The 21,004-nt window shown below is 42.0% G+C and overlaps 1 protein-coding gene across 1 annotated transcript in view; it reads left to right on the top strand.

Moving 5' to 3' along the window:
- Window positions 1-21,004, top strand: part of Limd1 (LIM domain containing 1) — a 63,537-nt gene that overhangs the window by 37,358 nt on the left and 5,175 nt on the right. Inside the window, exons 3-5 of the mRNA XM_004662139.2 lie at window positions 15,723-15,790; window positions 17,244-17,306; window positions 20,389-20,519. Coding sequence (XP_004662196.2) covers window positions 15,723-15,790; window positions 17,244-17,306; window positions 20,389-20,519 — 262 coding nt within the window. The remainder of the gene's footprint in view (window positions 1-15,722; window positions 15,791-17,243; window positions 17,307-20,388; window positions 20,520-21,004) is intronic.

Genomic DNA, 21,004 nt, shown 5'->3' with positions numbered 1-21,004 from the left:
ATACCCTAACAATACACTCCCTCCAGGAGGCATTAATTCCCAAATATCCATCAGCTGGAAACCTAGCATTCAGAACACCTAAGTTTATGGGGACACCTGACTCAAACTACCACACCATCTAACCCCTGGATATTTTGTACTCTTTAAATTCATGCCTTTGTTATGAGTGTTATGGAGCCCTTTGGAAATAGTGGTCCTCTTGTCTCCATATTCTTAGATGAGTTCAGAACAGAGTGGGTATAGAGCAGGTGCTGTTGAGTTATTCCTTACTTTGGGGCTGGTGGGAATGAGCACTGTCTACAGCCCCTGGACACCTCAGGCTCATCTCCTGCCTGAGCTAGTTTCCTCCTTGGCAGGAACCAACCAGCACTCTTGCTGACTGCCCAGAGAAGATCCTCTGTTTGTTTCTGGGGATCATCTCAGTATTCTCTTCCCTGAGCTAGAGGACAGTGGCCTAGAGCAGTGGAATGATATGCCCTCAGACCAGCACCCACCCGTAGATGCACACATGGTGGGGTTTGCTTAGGAACTTATAGCAGCAGTTTGCTATAGTGACTCTGTGTCGGTTGAATTAGATAATAACTTGAGACATGGATTTTATGTTTCATTTTCCTACATTATTATTATTGCATTTTATAAGAAAATGACAGGCATGACTTAAAAAAAAACAATAACCTTAGCCCTTTATCAAGGGACACAGTGAAAAGGAAGTACTGATGTGAAGGGCTTAGGCAAAGAGGGAGGTTGTGGTGGGTGTGATTGTTTTTACTAGTAGGTCTCATCTGAGGAAACTGAAGGTTAGTAAAGGGATGTTGGCCACAGTAACTTACAATAGATGCTAAACCTCATATGAGGGGCCCTGTGCTGGTCTCCACCAGCTGGGATACTTACCTTGACACTTTCTACAAAGGAGCCCAGGGGCGAGGTGACCCCAGGCCTGAGTGTGTTTCTACTTGCTGCCTTTCTGCCATGGTTCTGGGTTTACAGGGACCAGTTGAGCCTAGGGAATCCAAGTGGGGTGTGCATATTAGAGCTGAAGCATGGTAGTTGATTTGTGGGTGTGGTGGCATAGGCCTGTAATTCCAGCACGCAGGAGGTGGAGGCAAGAGGATAATAGAGAGTCCCAGGCCAGCTGGGTATACAGTAGGACCTTGTCTCAAACAACAGCAGTTAACAAACAACATATGGTTGCTTTCTTCATCTTGATTTGTTGCTAACAATGCTCTCAGAGCCAACCTGCTTTGGAAAAGCCTGTTTGAAGAAGTAATCAGGTTGAATGTATGTGATGATGTAAGGGTCACACTGATCTAGTCACAAGTGCTCATCACGTACTTGAAATATCCTTCTTCAAGAGCTAGAACTTAATTTACAGGGTCTCTTATAGCCCAGGCTGGCCTCAAACTCACTCTGTAGCTGAGACTGGTGTTGAACTCCTAATCTTCCTGCTTTCACCTCCTGAGTGCTGGGATTACAAGTATGCATCACCGTGCCTGTCTTGGAACTGAACTTTTAATAATTTTACTTTTTTAAAAAAATTTTTCCAGGTTGGGTCTCACTTTAGCCCGGGCTGACCTGGCATTCACTGTGTAGTCTCAGGGTAGCCTGGAACTCATGGTGATCCTCTTACCTCTGCCTCCGAAGTGCTAGGATCAAAGGTGTGCGCCTCTAATTTTACTTTATTTTAATTATATTTACATGTTAATAGCCACACGTGGCTGGTGGTCACCAGGGACAACCCAGGTAGACATTACTAACACAATCTAAATTATTGCAAAAATTTGCTTCCTTTTCTTAGGAACTCATCTCCTTGCCGGGGAAACCATGTTTTGTTTTTAATTTATTTATTTGAGAGAGAGAGAGAGACAAATGGGCACACCAAGGTCTCCAGCCACTGTAAATGAACTCCAGATGCATGTGCCGCCTTGTGTATCTGGCTTATGAGGCTCATGGGGAACTGAACCTAGGTCTTTTGGCTTTGCAGTCAAGTGCCTTAACCATTAAGCCATCTCTTCAGCCTGAAACCATGTTTTTTTTTCTTTTTTTTTTTTTTATTAACATTTTCCATGATTATAAAATATATCCCATGGTAATTCCCTCCCTCCCCACCCCACACTTTCCCGTTTGAAATTCCATTCTCCATCATATTACCTCCGCATTACAATCATTGTAATTACATATATACAATATCAACCTATTAAGTATCCTCCTCCCTTCCTTTCTCTACCCTTTATGTCTCCTTTTCAACTTACTGGCCTCTGCTACTAAGTATTTTCATTCTCACGCAAAAGCCCAGTCATCTGTAGCTAGGATCCACATATGAGAGAGAACATGTGGCACTTGGCTTTCTGGGCCTGGGTTACCTGACTTACTATAATACTTTCCAGGTCCATCCATTTTTCTGCAAATTTCATAACTTCATTTTTCTTTACCGCTGAGTAGAACTCCATTGTATAAATGTACCACATCTTCATTATCCACTCATCTGTTGAGGGACATCTAGGCTGGTTCCATTTCCCAGCTATTATAAATTGAGCAGCAATAAACATGGTTGAGCATGTACTTCTAAGGAAATGAGATGAGTCCTTTGGATATATGCCTAGGAGCGCTATAGCTGGGTCATATGGTAGATCAATCTCTAGCTGCTTTAGGAACCTCCACACTGTTTTCCACAATGGCTGGACCAGATTGCATTCCCACCAGCAGTGCAGAAGGGTTCCTTTTTTTCCACATCCCCGCCAACATTTATAATCATTTGTTTTCATGATGGTGGCCAATCTGACAGGAGTGAGATGGAATCTCAATGTAGTTTTAATCTGCATTTCCCTGATGGCTAGTGACGTAGAACATTTTTTTAGATGCTTATATGCCATTCGTATTTCTTCCTTTGAGAACTCTCCATTTAGCTCCTTAGCCCATTTTTTGATTGGCTTGTTTGATTCCTTATTTTTTAACTTTTTGAGTTCTTTGTATATCCTAGATATTAATCCTCTATCAGATATGTAGCTGGCGAAGATTTTTTTCCCATTCTGTAGGTTGCCTCTTTGCTTTTTTCAGCGTGTCCTTTGCGGTGCAAAATCTTTGTAATTTCATTAGGTCCCAGTGGTTAATCTGTGGTTTTATTGCCTGAGCAATTGGGGTTGTATTCAGAAAATCATTGCCAAGACCAATATGTTGAAGGGTTTCCCCTACTTTTTCCTCTAGCAGTTTCAAAGTTTCCGGTCTGATGTTAAGGTCTTTAATCCATTTGGACTTAATTCTTGTGCATGGCGAGAGAGAAGAATCTATTTTCATCCTTCTGCAGATATTTATCCAGTTTTCAAAACACCATTTGCTGAAGAGGCTGTCTCTTCTCCAATGGGTATTTTTGGCATTTTTATCAAATATCAGGTGGCTATAGCTACTTGGGCTTACATCTGGGTCCTCTATTCTGTTCCACTGATCTACATGTCTGTTTTTGTGCCAGTACCATGCTGTTTTTGTTACTATGGCTCTGTAGTATAGGTTAAAATCAGGTATGGTGATACCACCAGCCTCTTTTTTGTTGCTCAGTATTATTTTAGATATTCGAGGTTTTTTGTGATTCCAAATGAATTTTTGGATTGTTTTTTCTATTTCCATGAAGAAAGCCTTTGGAATTTTGATAGGGATTGCATTAAATGTGTAGATTGCTTTAGGTAAGATTGCTATTTTCACAATATTGATTCTTCCAATCCAGGAACAAGGGATGTTTCCTCACTTTCTAGTGTCTTCTGCAATTTCTCGCTTGAGTGTTTTAAAGTTCTCATTGTATAAGTTCTTTACTTCCTTGGTTAGGTTTATTCCAAGGTATTTTTTTTTTTTTTGATGCAATTGTGAATGGGAGTGATTCTCTGATTTCATCCTCTGTGTGTTTGTTGTTAGCATATATGAAGGCTACTGATTTCTGTGTATTTATTTTGTATCCTGCTACATTGCTGTAGGTTTTGATCAGCTCTAACAGCTTGCTAGTAGAGTCTTTAGGGTCCTTTATGTATAGAATCATGTCATCTGCAAATAATGATAACTTGATTTCTTCCTTTCCAATTTGTATCCCTTTTATGTGTGTCTCTTGCCTTATTGCTATGGCTAAGACTTCCAAAACTATATTAAATAGTAGTAGGGACAGTGGACACCCTTGTCTTGTTCCTGATTTTAGTGGAAAAGCTTCCAGTTTTTCCCCATTTAGTAATATGTTGGCTGTAGGCTTGTCATAAATAGCCTTTATTATATTGAGATATGTTCCTTCTATTCCCAGTCTCTGTAGGACTTTTATCATGAAGGGATGTTGGATTTTGTCAAATGCTTTCTCTGCATCTAATGAGATGATCATGTGATTTTTGTCCTTCAACCCGTTTATGTAATGTATTACATTTATAGATTTGCGTATGTTGAACCATCCCTGCATCTCTGGGATAAAGCCTACTTGGTCAGGGTGAATGATCTTTTTGATATACTCTTGTATTCTGTTTGCCAATATTTTGTTGAGAATTTTTGCATCTATGTTCATGAGGGAGATTGGTCTGTAATTTTCTTTTTTTGTTCTATCTTTGCCTGGTTTTGGTATCAGGGTGATGCTGGCCTCATAGAAAGAGTTTGGTAGAATTCCTTCTTTTTCTATTTCCTGGAAAAGCTTAAGAAGCAATGGTGTTAGCTCTTCCTTAAAAGTCTGGTAAAATTCAGCAGTGAATCCATCCAGGCCTGGGCTTTTTTTAGTTGGGAGATTATTGATAACTGCTCGGATCTCCATGTTTGTTATAGGTCTATTTAAGTGGTTAATCTCATTTTGATTTAATTTAGGTAGGTCATATAGATCAAGGAAATCATCCATTTCTTTCAGATTTTCATACTTTGTGGAGTATATGCTTTTATAGTATGTCCCTATAATTTTTTGAATTTCTCTGGAATCTGTGGTGATGTTACCTTGTTCATCTCTGATTTTATTAATTTGTGTCTCTTCTCTCTTTCTTTTGGTCAGATTTGCTAAGGGTTTATCAATCTTGTTTATCCTTTCAAAGAACCAACTCTTTGTTTCATTAATTCTTTGGATTGTTCTTTTTGTTTCTATTTCATTAATTTCTGCCCTAATCTTTATTATTTCTTCCCGTCTACTAATTTTTGGTTTGCCTTGTTCTTCTTTTTCCAAGGCTTTAAGGCGAAGCATTAGGTCGTTTACTTGCGACCTTTCTAATTTCTTAATATAGGCACTTAAGGCTATAAATTTACCTCTTAGAACTGCCTTCATTGTGTCCCAGAGATTTTGGTATGTTGTGTTCTCATTATCATTTGACTCTATAAATTTTTTGATTTCCTTTTTGATTTCTTCATTGACCCACTCATCATTAAGTAGTGTATTGTTTAGTTTCCATGATTTTGTGTATGCTCTATAGCCTTTCTTGCTACTGATTTGTAGTTTAATTCCATTGTGGTCAGATAGAATGCAAGGAATTATTTCAATTTTCCTGAATTTGTTAAGATTTACTTTGTGTCCTAATATATGGTCTATTTTAGAGAATGTTCCATGTGCTGCTGAAAAGAATGTATATTTTGCAGCCTTTGGATGAAATGTCCTGTATATATCTGTTAGGTCCATTCCTTCTATGACCTCATTTAGTCCAGATGCCTCTCTGTTTATTCTTTCCCTGGATGACCTGTCAATTGATGAGAGTGGGGTGTTAAAGTCACCCACCACCACTGTGTTTGGTGTTATCTGTGACCTTAGTTCTAATAGTGTTTGTTTGACGAATTTGGGAGCCCCCATGTTAGGTGCATATATGTTTAGGATTGTAATGTCCTCCTGTTGGAGTGTGCCCTTAATCAATATAAAGTGACCTTCCTTATCTTTCTTGACTAACGTCGGACTAAAGTCTACCCTGTCTGATATTAGGATAGCAACCCCTGCTTGTTTTCTAGGCCCATTTGCTTGAAACACCGTCTTCCAACCTTTCACCCTAAGATAATGTCTATCCTTTGTAGAAAGGTGAGTTTCTTGGAGACAACAAATTGTAGGATCCTGCTTTTTAACCCAGTCTGCAAATCTATGTCTTTTCGTTGGGGCATTGAGACCGTTGATATTAAGAGATATTATTGAAAGGTGTGTATTTATGTTTGCCATTTTTGTGTGTGTGTGTGTGTGTTACTGGTTCTACCTGTGCTCTCTTCTGTTAACTGGTATTTGAGTATAGCTGGTTTTTTTCTAGGTTCCTTATATGTGTGCTTTTCCTTTTGTTCAGCATGGAGGATTCTATCAAGTATTTTCTGTAGAGCTGGTTTTGTCTTCAAATACTCCTTTAACCTGCTTTTGTCATGGAATGTCTTTATTTCTCCATCTATTTGAATGGATAACTTTGCAGGATAAAGTAACCTTGGTTGACATTGTTATCTTTCAGAACTTGGAATATATCACTCCAAGCCCTTCTGGCTTTAAAAGTTTGTGTTGAATAATCTGCTGTAATCCTGATGGGCTTGCTTTTGTAGGTAACTTGATTTTTCTCTCTAACTGCTTTCAATATTTTTTCTTTGGTTTGTGTGTTTGGAAGTTTGATTATAATGTGGCGAGGAGAGGTTCTTTCTGGGTTTTGTCTGGCTGGGGTTCTAAAGGCTTCCTGTATCTGTATTGGCACCTCTTTCCCAATTTGGGGGAAATTTTCCTCTATGATTTTGTTGAAGATGCCTACTATGCCTCTGGAGTGGATTTCTTCTCCTTCTACTATGCCCTGAATTCTTATATTGGATCTTTTCATAGTGTCCCGAATCTTGAAATTCCCACTCATACTTTTCTATAAGTTTGTCTTTCTCTTTGTTGGACTGCATTAGGTCTGCCACCTGGTCTTCTAGCTTAGATATTCTGTCCTCTCCCTCATCCATCCTACTGGTGAGATTTTCTACAGAGTTTTTTATTTCATTAACTGTGTTCTTCATTGCTAGTAATTCTGACTGGTTTTTCTTTATTATTTCTATTTCCCTATTTATGTCTTGTATTGCCTTCTTTATTTCATTAAATTGGTGTCCTGCCTCTTCTTTGATTCCTTTGATTTCCTCTTTGATTTCCTCTTTGATTTCTTCTTTGATTATTTTCATGTGTTCTTTGGCCTCTTTGAACATATTTATAATTATTCTTTTGAACTCTTTCTCAGGTATTTCCTCTAACTCTTTCTCACTGGAGGACATTTCTGATGCATTAATACTTTTAGGTGGATTTATATCATCTTGCTTTTTAGTGTTTCTTGTGTTATAATGTATATATTTTTGCATCTTGGATTAAGTTAATGCTTGGATTTTCTAGCTAGCTGTGTATTCTTAGCTGTATCAATTGATTTGATGTAATATATTTTCAGGGTAGGACCTTAAGATATTAGGTGTGGCTCTTAAGACTCTCAGAGTATCTACAAAGATGTTCTTAGGGGTTGAGTTTCCCTGCTATAGGAGTATTCAAGCAGGCTGAGTGGAATAAAATACAGGTAGATTCTAAAATTTAACTAAACACTGTACACATTCAATCAAAAACAGCCCCGAGTATGTATGCAAGAGTAGTTATTATAATGGCCAGATCCTCTATCAACAAAGAGGTTTAGATTTCTGGTTTGTTGAGGTATCCAAGTCAGCTTGTGACCAAGTGAGACCCTTCCCTGGTGCAATCCCAGTTACCTTGGGTGATTTTGGTCTCAGTCAAGTTGCTGCCTGGGTCGTCGGGCTGCTGTTCTTATTTCTGGAGCTGGGCACTTGCTTTTCCTACGGGGCAAACCGAGCCACTGCTGCTGCCTCTGCTGATGTCGTAGCTGCCACCACCGGAGCCACCACCGCTGCTGAAGCTGCTGCTGCCGTGTCCACCGCTGCTGCTCCCCCCGAAGCCGCTGCTGCGGGATCTGCTGCCGCTGCCGCTCCTGGGTCCGCTGCTGCTGGGGCCGCTGGTACCGGTGCTGGAGCCGCTGAAGTTGCTGCCGAACTCTGCTCCTGCTTGGGTCCCGCCGTCAGCCCAAGTTGGCGTGGCCGGTCCCGGGCCGCTGCTGTGTTCGCTGGAGCTGGGTTCAGGCGCGTTGGGGTAGGGGAGGGGAGGGAGCCGCGGCTGCTCTGGTTGTCTCGCTGCTCCACGTGTGCTTCTACCTCGCGGTCGCTGCCGCTCTCCCCTCACGTTTCCCGAGTTGCGGAGAGCGCGGTGCGAGGGGAAATTCCCGCACCTGGCTTCTCCTGCGGCTCGAGCCGAGAGTCTGGTGGTTTTCGGCTGCGCCGCGGTTGCGGCGATTGGCCGAGCCGCCCTTCCCGCCTGTGCAGGCTCTGGATGCTCTATAACTCTTCCACTTCTCCGCTGCCGCCTCAATTTCCTATACACCTCACTTTTTAGTAAAAGTGTGTATTCTGCTGAGTTTTTTTGGTCTTTTTCCCCCCTAGGCTGCTTTGGCGTGGTACCTACGCCGCCATCTTAACCGGAAGTCCTGAAACCATGTTTTTTACTTGTCGGGGAGACATTTGGGAACTGAAATTTGAGGTGGTTTTATAGCCAATGACCAGTTATTTTTTCAGAACCAGTTATCTCATTTCTATTTCTAGAATAGAGAAAGAATAGTGAGTGTGGCAACAAGCTTAGTTTGTTTGTCAGATTAAATAGCTGGCCTCTGCTTATGACAACTCACAGCTGTTCTTGTCATTTATCTGTACTGGCTCTATCAAGTAAAGGTTCCCCAAAGGCAAATATGAAATATTTATTATGACAGGGAGTATCCTTGTGGGGTGGATTCTCTGTACATTTGTTAGTTAATATTTTATAAACCATGCTGTAATAGGAAAATAAAGATGCCCTTTGACTGTCGTGCTCCCAGACTTGGGGCCCTCTCCAGTAACCTAGCCCTGGAGGTGCTGGAGAAGTAAATGCTTGTTGTTGAAGACCCTCTCTGGAAAAAGCTATTGAAGAAGTAGATCAGGTTAAATTTTGTGTGATGGCACAAATCCTCTGCACCCATGTAGTCAGTGACTACTGTGTCCTTGAAATACACTTGAGCTGTTAAAGTTACTTTATTTTCATTCAAATTCACATATAAACAGCTTCATGTGTGGGGCTGGAGAGATGGCTCAGCATCTTTCAGCATGTTTGTCTGCAAAGCCTAAGGACCCGAGTTCAGTTCCCCAAAACCCATGTAATACCAGATGTACAAGGTGGCTTATGCTTCTGGAGTTTGTTTTCAGTGGCTGAGGTCCTGGTACACCCATTCTTTCTCTATTTACTTATCTCTATCTCTCAAATAAATAAAAAAAAATATTTCAAAAATATTTAAACAACTACATGTGAATCTGGCTGTTGTCCAAAATATCCCTCTTAGTCTGAGAGACAGGAGAGGAATTTTGGAGTCTGAGGATTATTGACCTTGTTCTGGGAAGACGGGTTCAAACTCCAACTCTTCTACTTACTTTCCACCACATACTTAAGTTTGACCTCTTTAGCATTTGTTTTCCCACCAGCAATTGCTGAATTGGTAAAAATCCACCATAATGCAGCAAGTAATGTCCAGATGCGTAAATTGTAGGGTAACATTGTTGCAAGATTAATGAAATGGCCTAAACTTCCCTATTCCCAGCTAGCTCTCAATGGGTGGAATATGCTGCCCCCGCCGTCCTGCTCCTGTCTGAGGTTTAGTGCCACCTATTGGAATCTGACGTTTTAGCTTAATCTTCTGTGGGCCTGGATTCAGTTGGTTCAGTGGCTAAGGCGCTTACATATAAAGCCTAATGACCTGTTTGATTCCCTAGTACCCATGTTAAGCCAGACACTAGAGGCCCTGGCAAACCATTTTTTTCTCTCTCTCCTTGCAAATAAAATAAATTACTTTTTTAATTTAAAATATGTCCTTATAGAAAGAAAAGGAAACCCACAAAGTTGGGAGCAATCTTGGGTGTGGTTTTGTGTGACTTCCATGAATAGTCATTTCTGGTATCCTTGCTCTGCTTAATGGTATTAATGGGCATGTATATTATTTCTGCCCCACTCTAAACAATTTACATACTCTTAAATGTAGAGTGCTTGAGTGAGGAAACCTTGAGCAGGAAATGACATTGAGTTCCCTGGGGAAGGCAGGTAACTATATAGAGATAGCAGGAGACCTGTGCAGCAAGGCTGAAAATTCATTTCTTAAAATAAAAAAAATCTAGCTATGTGTGGTGGCACACACCATTAATCCCAGCACACGGGAGGAAGAGGTAGGAGGAGCTCTGTGAGTTCAAGACTACCCTGAGAGTACATAGTGAATTTAGTGAATTCCTGGTCAGCCTGGGCTAAAGAGTGAGACCCTACCTCAAAAAACACTATAGATATAGATAGATAGATAGATAGATAGATAGATAGATAGATAGATAGATGCAAATAAACTTAAATGTGCTTTACAGTTTTCTAAACTCAGTATTTCAAAACTAAAGTAAAAACTGAAGTTTGAGTCTTTTAGGACCAACTCAGCTCTTAGTCCCTCTGTGGCCTCTGGTATCTGGGCACAAGACTTCTCATATCAGGGGCTGAGTTGTCTAGCCAGCTGGGTGATTTTATATAAAATGATCAACTCCATAAATTTGAGGCCAACTCTGGCTACATAGCAAGACCCTTTCTGGGAAAAAAAAAAAAAACAGACCAACTGCTCATTTTATTGATAAACATCTAGGGAAGTGTAGAAAGAAAAAACATATGAGCAAAACAAAATTTTAATTTAATCTTTTATAGCTGCATAATATTCCAACCCTCCCTCTATCTTACAGGTACCCTTTAAATCTTGCTTTTTTTTTTCTCTTCACATTATAACATGAGGTTTTTTTTTTAAAAATTAAAAGCTCTTTTTTCTTTTATGCATAATTGTAAAGTGTAAAACAAAGATGTATGAAGTGAAATAAAAGTGAAATTTCTCCCCAGCACCATCTATCAGTGCATCTGATATTAGGAAGGGAAATTTAAATATAAAAGTATATAAAGAGAAAAATGAAATTGCCCTGTTATATTTCTACTGGTGCTAAGTACTATTCTTTCTTTTCCTTCTGAATCTCAGTGGGGTGTGTGCTAATCACTGAAATGGAATTATACTCAGAATACATATGTCCAGGTTGCTTTCTTCACTTATTAATATGTTTTATGCATCTTTTTGTAGTATAAGCATTTTATTGTATCATCAAAACACTATCTACATGGTGTTTTACAAGACACCCTTACATTTCATCAGTTAGATGTGACCTGCTTTATGTAATCTCTCTAAGGCTGCCAGTTTGGGTCTAAGTAAATATTTATCCACATTTTTTTATTCTGTCACACAGCCAAATCCCACAGAGTCTCAGATTCGGAGATAAACATCTTAAAGTTTCCTCTCTAGGGAGAGTTTTTTCATTTTACACTCCCATTAGTAGCTTAGGAAAATATGTACTGACAAAGATCACAAACACTTAAAAGTCCTTGCTGATGTCATAGGTGAAGAAGCCCTGGCTGGTTTGGGTTTGTTGGGATTCTAGAGGATTCCATGCTTTTGCATGTTAAGTGATCTTCTACTGTGGTTTTTTTGGAAGAGTTAATTGCCCCCTCTCACCATCTGCCCATTATTAAAATATTGGTTTCCAGCTTAGGTTCCTTAGAACACTGTAGACCCTACTTCTGGAATCTGAGCTGGATTTTTCAGTTATGAAGGCTCTGCTCTCCCTGAGGTCCTGTTTCCTGGTGGCCTTTTGCTCCCTCTGGTGTCAAAACCTGCAGTTGCAACCCTACAGCCTTTGGTCTCATTAGTATCATCTCCCCAAAGTTCAAAGAGAGAGTGGTGAACGTGCACATTCCAAGGTGGAGCCTGTGTAATTAGATTTGGATTTGATGACTGGAAGAACATGACTTTATATAGGTCAGGTGTCGAGATTTGGAGGCCTGAAGAGTTGCAACCTTGTATGTAAACCACATTGCCCTTTCTGTACACCTTGCCATGAAAATTTGTTTGTTTATAAAAATATATATATAGGGCTGAGGAGATGGCTCAGTGTGTAAAATTGTTTGCTGAGTTCAGATACCCAGAACCCACATAAAGTCAGGTACAGTAGTATTTGTAGCCAGCCCTCCTAAAGCAGGTTGTCAGCCAGTCTAGCCTAATTGGCCAGCTTCAGGTCAGTGAGAGAACCTAGCACAAAAAAGATGGAGCCAGGTGTGGTGGCACACGCCTTTAATCCCAGCACTTAGGAGGCAGAGGTAGGAGGAACGCCTGAGTTCTAGGCCACCCTGCTGAAACTACAGATTGAATTCCAGGTCAGCCTGGGCTAGAGTGGGACCCTACCTTGAAAAACCAAAAAAAAAAAAAAAAGATGGTACCTGAGGAATGGTACTTGAGGTTTTCCACTAGCCTCTGTGCCCGCCACACATATCCACCCACACCTGCATGTGGATACACACATTTTTAAAAAGCACATAATTGTGTGATTGTGCATGCATGTTTACTTGTGTACCAGCACATTAATATATTTTTGTAAAAATTTCCCTTTGCATACCAATATGTTTAATTAATATGTATAGATATAATTATTTCATTCTAACTACTGTTTAGTATCACATCTATTGGATATAATTCTAGATTCCTCCCTGGCTTGGTGTGCCTTGCAGGGTTGATGTGAATATCCACCCATGCATTCATTCCCTTGTGCACACAGAGAAACCTTCTCAAGGGCAACTTAGGACTGTTATGGTTCATGTAGGTTTCAGTTCTTTTGACTATTGACAAATGATTCCTACATGGTTGTCCCTATGGATACCACAACAGAAGCCACCAAGACACAGCATGATCAGATTCAGTAGGATTTTTTTTCTAAGACAGTAGCTTCCTGAGTGTTAGGGTTACAGGTGTACACGACCACATCCAACCAGATTTAATACTGTTTGCCAATTTGTTGGATCCAGATAGAACCTCTTGGGCTGGAGGGATGGCTTAGCATTTAAGCATTTGCTTACAAAGCCAAAGGACCCAGGTTTGATTCTCCGGGACCCACGTAAGCTAGATGTACAAGGGTGCACACATCCGGAGTTTGTTTGCAGTGGCTGGAGGCCCTAGCATGTCCATCCTTTCTCTTTCTCTGTCAAATAAATAAATAAAATATTTTTAAAAAGATAGAACCTCATTGTGGTTCTAATTTATATTATCCTAAATGTAGATGAGATTGGTATATTTTTATTATGTTACATATACTAGGTTGTTATGAATAACTGTGGTCATTGCCAAGGTTTTACCAGCTTCCTTCCTTATTTTGTTTCTTTTTTTGATTTTTCGAGGTAAGATCTCACACTAGCCCAAGCTGACCTGGAATTCAGTATAGTCTCAGGATGACCTCAAAATTATGGCCATCCTCCTCCCTGTGCCTCTCAAGTGCTGGGATTAAAGGTGTGCGCCACCATGCCTGGCTTTTTCTTTTTTTAGGTAGAATCTTGTTTTTGTCCATTCTGACCTGGAATCCACTATGTAGTCTCAGGCTGGCCTCCTCCTGTCTCTGCCTCTAAAGTGCTGGGACTAAAGACATGTGCCACCTGTGTACCACCATGCCCAGTTACAGGCTTCCTTTCTTACGCTCTTTTTCCCCTACCCTTTTGCTTGTTTCCTCATTAGGTTACTCATCTTTTTCTTAATAACTTGGTGTCTTTACATGTTTTACCATGTAAAATACCATGTGTTACAGCCATCTCCAGAGCCACAGCTGTCCTTCCTAGCTCAGCATTTACTGCATTCTGGACTGCTGCCACACGCTGTAGTATGAAGCTGACTTAATTAGTTATGTCCTCAAGTAAAGGGTATCTTCTCAGAGTACTGAGAGGTTCTGTGAGAATCAGAGGACTGGGAAACCCTGCCAAATGGAGTCAACATTCCATTTGGTTGCAGCAGACACTGCAGCACAGAGGTATGGTAGTAGGGCTTCCTAAAGTGGTGTTCAGATGTGTGACCCACCGGGAGGGCTTTGTTCTTGCAGTGAAACTTCCTGTGCAGTGACTGTCCTTCTGTTTTGGGCTCTAGTGTCCTTAGCCCCATGAGCTAGCCCTCTTCTCTGCTGCATGGGGCAGTCCAAGGCCAGGATAGGCAGTGTCTCTCTAGGGATTCCTCTGTCTTAGCACATTGGTGATTTTGTTTCCTTATTTTTGGCTTTTTATAGTATTGGGGAAGCACCCAGTGCCTAGCACATCCCAGGCAGATTCCTACCACTGAGCTATATCCCTACCCCTTTATTTATTTAATTATTTTTAAAATATTTATTTATTTGAGGGAGAGAGAGAGAGAGAATGGTCCTTTAGCTACTGCAAATGAACTCCAGCCCCATGTGCCACCTTGTGCATCTGCCTTATGTGGGTACTGGGGAATCAAACCCAAACCAATTTGTTAGGCTTTGAGGTAAAAGCCTTAATCACTAAGCCATCTCTTCAGCCCTATTTATTATTTTTTTAAGATTTTATTTTTATTTATTTATTGGAGACAGAGAGAGGGGGGAGAGAGAAAGAGAATGGGCGCGCCAGAGCATCCAGATGCAGGCGCCACAATGTGCATCTGGCTTACATGGGACCTGGGGAATCAAACCTGGATCATTAGGCTTCATAGGCATGCACCTTAACCGCTACGCTATCTCTCCAGTCCTATTTTTTTTTTTTTTTTTTTTTGAGACAAGATCTCAGTAAGTTACTCAGGCCAGCCTTGTAGCCCAGCTGGCCTGGAACTCACAGCCCTCCTTTGTCAGCATCCTGATATCTAAGATGACAAATCCATGCCACCATATCTGGTGACACTGGTAATTCTGCTCTCATGCAGAATCTCTCTGCCTACCCTTGGCCCTAAGGGGCTTGATTGCATTTAGTGGTGAGAATTCATCAGCTTTTAGGACCCCCAGGAATCTGTGAGGTTGTCTGGAGTTAGCACTAGCCTGCCAGCATGATAGAAGAGCCCCAGCCATGCACTTTTGAATGTGTGCTTCAATCTGCTTTCACCTACCCTGCAGAAGCCTGGGGCCCTACTCTTTCCTTACATGCCATGAAAGATGTTGATTAAGTATGTTCTTGTCAGTGTTTCAGCCCTTAGGAAAAGGAAGTCCCATCTAAGAAGTCAGTGCTTTGAGATCCCCACCCTCACCCATCCCGTTTACACAAAGAGAAAACACCACATCCTTGAAACATTGTGTGTTTTCTAGAGCTCAGGTGAAATAAAAAATGGAAATAAGGTTGATCAATATATAGCACTCTGGTAGGTTGTCACAAGCACTTGGTGGAGGACAAGTCTGAGTGACTATCCTCCACATCTGTGGGAACAGCAGTGTCAGGAGTGACTGCTGCTGCACCCCTGTCTGGCTTGCCCCTCTGTTATCCTGTCATCAACATTCATGACTCCTTTTTAAGTAAAGAGGAGGTCCTAGAAAGGGACAGAGGCGATTCCCAAGTCAGCTTCAGGTCTTTCTGTTAAGAGTAGGGATTTTTCCTCTCTAGCACAAGCTGGCCTGGAACTCAATATGTAGACTAGGCTTGCCTTGGAACCATGGTCATCTTCCTGCCTCTGCTTCCCAAGGGCTGGGGTTACAGGCATCCTCCACCATGTTCCAGCTGGCAGCATCATTTAACAGTGCAGCTGTCATTGGCATTTTGTGTGTGTGGTTAGGATTAGGTTTTTCTGCTCATAAAAGATCTGACCTTTCTTTTCCTTCTGTTTTTACTATGTGTTAATTTTTTCCTTTCCTTTTGTTTTTTCTCTTAGGTCGCAAGCTGAGAGGAAAACCCTTTTATTTTGTCAATGGCAAAGTGTTCTGTGAGGAAGACTTTCTGGTAAGTGTCACCCATCCTGCACTTAGTGAGGGTGGCAGAGGACATCCTCTAAGGATGGCCCAGGAGGCAGGAGAAGGCCTGGGGGAATGTAAGGCTCTGATTGGCCAGGTGTGAGCCAGTGCCTTACCGGGCCCTGGAATCCAGCATGGAGTCAGCCCCACAGGAATCATGGGAACCACAAGTAGAGGTGTAGGTCAAGATCCCAAATGAAAACAAAAAATTGTTATCCTAGACCAGGCTGCAGGTTCTCCACTGCATGGTGTTTCTGCATGGTTGCAGAAAGTTTCCCAGATTTTTTTTTGCTACCTTTCTTTCCACTTCATTTCTCCCAGTGTTTACAACACCCACATTTCTGATATCTGTCAGTATACTATGTAGGATGCTTTCTGAAGAGAGTTCATTTCTTTTTTTTTTTTTAAATTTTTTATTTATTTATTTGAGAGTGACAGACACAGAGAGAAAGACAGATAGAGGGAGAGAGAGAGAATGGGCGTGCCAGGGCTTCCAGCCTCTGCAAATGAACTCCAGACGCATGCGCCCCCTTGTGCATCTGGCTAACGTGGGACCTGGGGAACCGAGCCTCGAACCGGGGTCCTTAGGCTTCACAGGCAAGCGCTTAACCGCTAAGCCATCTCTCCAGCCCAAGAGAGTTCATTTCTTTGCAGATTCCAGGTGTCTGTGTTTAAGGTAAAGTAATTATGACGTTTCTTTGAAGATATTAGCATTTAACCAGGCATGGTACTGACACCAGTATTTGGGAGGATGAGGGAGGAAGATCATGAATTCAAGCCCAGCTGAAGTTGTAGTTCAGTAGTAGATCTCTTGTCTATCATTTGCAGGGCCCTGGATTCCATCTCCAACATCACAAGAGAATAAACAAAAAGTTTTTGGCTTTTAAACTAAAGTCATGCTTGAATTATAATCCCATCCTTACCATTTATTAGGCTGTATGACCTTGAGATCACTTAACCTCTCTCAGCCTCCCTGTCTTTTGAGCAGTCAGGATAACAACATACACCTTGCAGAATGGTTTTAAGGATTAGAGAGATGGTCTCAAACTTGAGCATGCATCAAAGCCCTAAAAGAGCTTATTGAAACAGACTGCCAAGCCCCATACCCGAGTTTCCAGTTTAGTAGATCAGATGTGGGCCCCCAAACTTGGCATTTCTTCCAAGTTTCCAAATGATGCTAGAGAACTTGTCTTTGAGAATCTCTGAGATGAGGGATAGAAGCTTCTCTATGCAAGTCTCTTATGATCAGCCTGACATGTGGGTACAGTTACCAGGGTGAGTGACTTTTGTGGCAAAGGGTTATCCATGACTCAGTATACCTGCACATGGCCTTTTAGGGAAATAATAGATTCCTGCAGTGAGTGATGCATCCTTCTCAGAAATCCCTCGTAATTCTGTCCACTGGTGGGCAGATGTTGACTCATCTTTCCCTTCCTCTGCAGTACTCTGGATTCCAGCAGTCGGCTGACAGGTGTTTTCTTTGTGGGCATCTGATCATGGAGATGGTAAGTGATGTCAGCTGAACAGAAACATAGTCCCCTGGAAGGAGGAGGCATTAAGGGAGAAAAGACATGAATTATTGAGCACAGTGCTTTTGTCATGTGTCTATAGTCACCCTCCACCATGCAACCTGGACCTTCAGTAGAAGCCATGTTATTGTCTTGTATAGTATTTACATCTTGAACCACTTAGACGGCTCACTGTGATTCTGTTCACACTGTTTTTTCTGTTGCCTGTTTGCTGTACACTGGTTTCTCTGTGGTCCTTCTTGCTCTAGCTGACATGCTAGAATCAGTCCATTTTATCTGTAGAACTCTTTGCCACATGGGAGTAAGGTATAGTTAGATGAATGTAGGTGCTTTTCCCCTGTTTTCTGCCCAGCATAAGCCATTCCTCGGGTGGCTTTTGAAGTTCAGATGATAAGACAAGTCTCAGCCCTTTCCATCTTTTTCTTTGCTCATCCACTGGCAAGAAGTAACTTAAGAAAGGATTTATTTTGACTCATGGCTTAAGGGCACAGTTGACCATGGTGGGAAAGGCAAGACGTTGGGGTGGCTCCTGTGGCAGTGAGACATGAAGCTGCTAGCTTACATTTCCATCTCTATCTCCATGGATCAAGAAGCAGAGATAGGACAGGAAACAAGGCCCCTTATAAACCTCAGGGTCCACCCCCTGCCATGACCCACTTTCTTCTGTTAGATCTCTTGGCATTTTTTGTGTGTGGTTAGTTAACTCGGAAGAAATGCCAAGTTTGGGGGCCCACATTCCTTCCCAGCTCAGCAACTGAGAGGCTGCAGAGGTTCCTGTGTTCAATTCCTAAAGGCTCTACAACCTCCCAAAACAATGACACCAACTGAGGACCAAGTGTTCAATGGCATAAGCCTGTAGTGGACATGTCACATTCAAACTTCATTTAAGGACGGGGGAGGGGAATATTCTCCACCTCTCAGTGTGAAGGTTAACCTGTGTGTATAGAAAGGGAAAGCATTGCAAACAAGACAAGGGGAATTGGAACATGTTATCTTGCAGGTCTTGAGAACCTGAAAACTTTGTGAGTGTCTGGGAGTAACCTCTAGATTTAAAGGTAGAACCCTTGTCTGCTGCCAGGAATTTTGATAAACACAGAAAGATTTTTTTTTTTTTCCAGATACCACTTTTGGCTGTATAGCAGAGCTCCAATTTTCGGATTTATGTAAATTGATTGTACTCCCTTTGTTAATAGAAAGGTACATTCTGGAACAAGGCATATTCTCAAACACTAGACTTATTAGAGCTAGCCAGGACACAGCAAAAATTACATCTCTTTTCAATTTTACTTTAGGCACAGTGTGGGCAAATTAGTTTAAATCCTTAAACTTTCTGCAAAGACAGCCTTAAACTGAGAGGAAATATATTCCAAGGCTCCAGTTTCAAAGTGGACTTTGGAAATCCAGTTGATTGCTGCAGATAGAGGGCAGTTCCTAAAGCAGTGAAAACCCAGGAGGGAATGAGGAAGCATGAAAGCTGAGCTTTCAGAGAGAGCTGAGATAGGTCAGAAACCTCCCCCTGGATTTTGGCTGAAGCACATAGCTAGCTATCTACCTGGGCTTCTTTTGGAAGTTGCTGGAACATAGTCCATCTTTCTTATGGTCGCTCAATATCTCGTAGAGTGCTTATAAGTTCCATCAGCCTGTTGATTGTTGTTCTGGATGTACTGACTAGTTCCTGGTGTTCTCTGCTCATGATGATCAGTTTTTGCTGTTTCAGGGTCCAGGCAATTGCAGAGGTGAATTTTCCGAATCAGCAAAGGTGCATCCAACTGCAATTATAGCAAAACCTAAACTCATTTTTTTTTTTGAGGTAGGGTCTCACTCTGGTCCAGGATGACCTGGAACTCACTATGTAGTCTCAAGGTGGCCTCAAACTCACGGAGATCCTCCTACCTCTGCCTCCCAAGTGTTGGGATTAAAGGCATGCACCACCATACCCGACTCACTTAAACTCATTTTTGCTTAAACCAATGATTCTTAAACTTTAGCATGCACCAGAATCATCTTATTAAAACACCAACTATTAGCCCTTACATCTGTAGTTTCTGATTCAGGAACTATGGGAGGGACATCTGAGAATGTGCATTTTTACCAAGCTCTTTGTACTGCAGGTCTAGGGGCCATACTTTGAGAACAGGATGTATGAACCAGGACTAGGAATTGTATCTCACCTCATAGAAGGTGAGATCAGCTTTCCTGATGAATCAGTTCCAAGAGTCACCCATCCACTCTCTGACCTCATCAACGATGTTCTTTGTTTCTTTTCTCTTTCTCCTTTTTTCTCTTCTCTCTTCTTTTTCCTCTAGACTCTTCTCTTCCTTTTCTTTTCTGTCCTCTTCCTTTTATTCTCTCCTCTTTTCTTTTTCCTCTTCATTCACCCCTCCCCTCCCTCTTCTTTCCCTCTGTTTCCTGGTTTCAGGAGGGCTGTAGCAATCAGGTATCACCTCCAGAATACATGACACCCAGAGGAAAGAGTTCTTCAGAGCTTTTCCATCACAGTGTACATCACAGGAACAGTAAGGATGCCAACAAGGGGATTTTGCTTATAACACTGGAATTTGAAACCATCAGGACTGTGGTTGACCTTTTAGGTAGTTGCCCCTCATAGTCAAAGCTACATAGAAGAGGCTTCCAGGAGGCCAAGATGAGAAGATTTGTTCACACTCTGCTCTTTCCATAAGGACTTTCATTCCCTACCCACTTGCTGCTTCCTTCTGTGGCTCTTCCACTTTGCCTCATTTCCTGCTGTTTCTAGGTGGGTTTTCGTCTCAGCACTGGCCCAGCCCTACTCTAACATCTCTCTCTCTCTCGGGAACATTAGCGGTTCCTGCTGTGGGAAAGGTGTGGAAAAGGACCATCTTCACTCCTTCCCTGTTCAGCAACTGAGAAGCTGCAGAGGTTCCTGTGTGACCCCTCCTCTGACACCTCCTCTTTACCCAGACAAACTAGGTGCAGCCTGCACCATGGTATAGCTGTGAGGGGGCCAGTGTCTTCCTCTTGTTCCACTGTTCCTCCCCTCCCTTCTTCCCACTGAATCTTGCATTCTTTGTGCTCCCAGATCCTGCAGGCTCTGGGGAAGTCCTACCACCCAGGCTGTTTCCGCTGCGTCATCTGTAATGAGTGTCTGGATGGGGTGCCGTTCACCGTGGATTCAGAAAACAAGATCTACTGTGTCCGAGATTACCACAAGTAAGGAGGGAGTAGACAGGGACCCAAGCACAGAGCCCAGCAAGCTCAGCCTAGTGGAAAGGCCCCATTTTCATATAGTTGACACCAGTTGAATGGTGTTCAGAGACCATCATGAGCTTTGGAGGACAGTCAGTACCACTATAAATGCCAACTGGTTAAAAGTCACGTTTAGGGCTGGCAAAATGGCTTGGTGGTTAAGGAGCTTGCCTGCAAAGCCAAAGGACCCAGGTTCAGTTCCCCAGGACCCATGTAAGCTAGATGCTAGATACCCTGGCATGCCCATTCTCTCTTTCTTCCTCTGTCTGCCTCTCTCTCTCTCAAATAAATAAATAAATATCTTTTTAAAAGTCATGTTTAGGGGCCAGATAGATGGCTTAGCATTAAGTGCTTGCCTGTGAAGCCTAAGGACCCAGGTTTGAGGCTCTATTCCCCAGGACCCACATAAGCCAGATGCACAAGGTGGCACATACATCTGGAGTTCCTTT

This window comes from Jaculus jaculus, chromosome 17, assembly GCF_020740685.1.
Source record: "Jaculus jaculus isolate mJacJac1 chromosome 17, mJacJac1.mat.Y.cur, whole genome shotgun sequence".
Lineage (NCBI taxonomy): Eukaryota > Metazoa > Chordata > Mammalia > Rodentia > Dipodidae > Jaculus > Jaculus jaculus.
The sequence above is the reverse complement of the archived record's forward strand: the minus strand, read 5'-3'. Positions and strand labels throughout refer to the sequence as shown.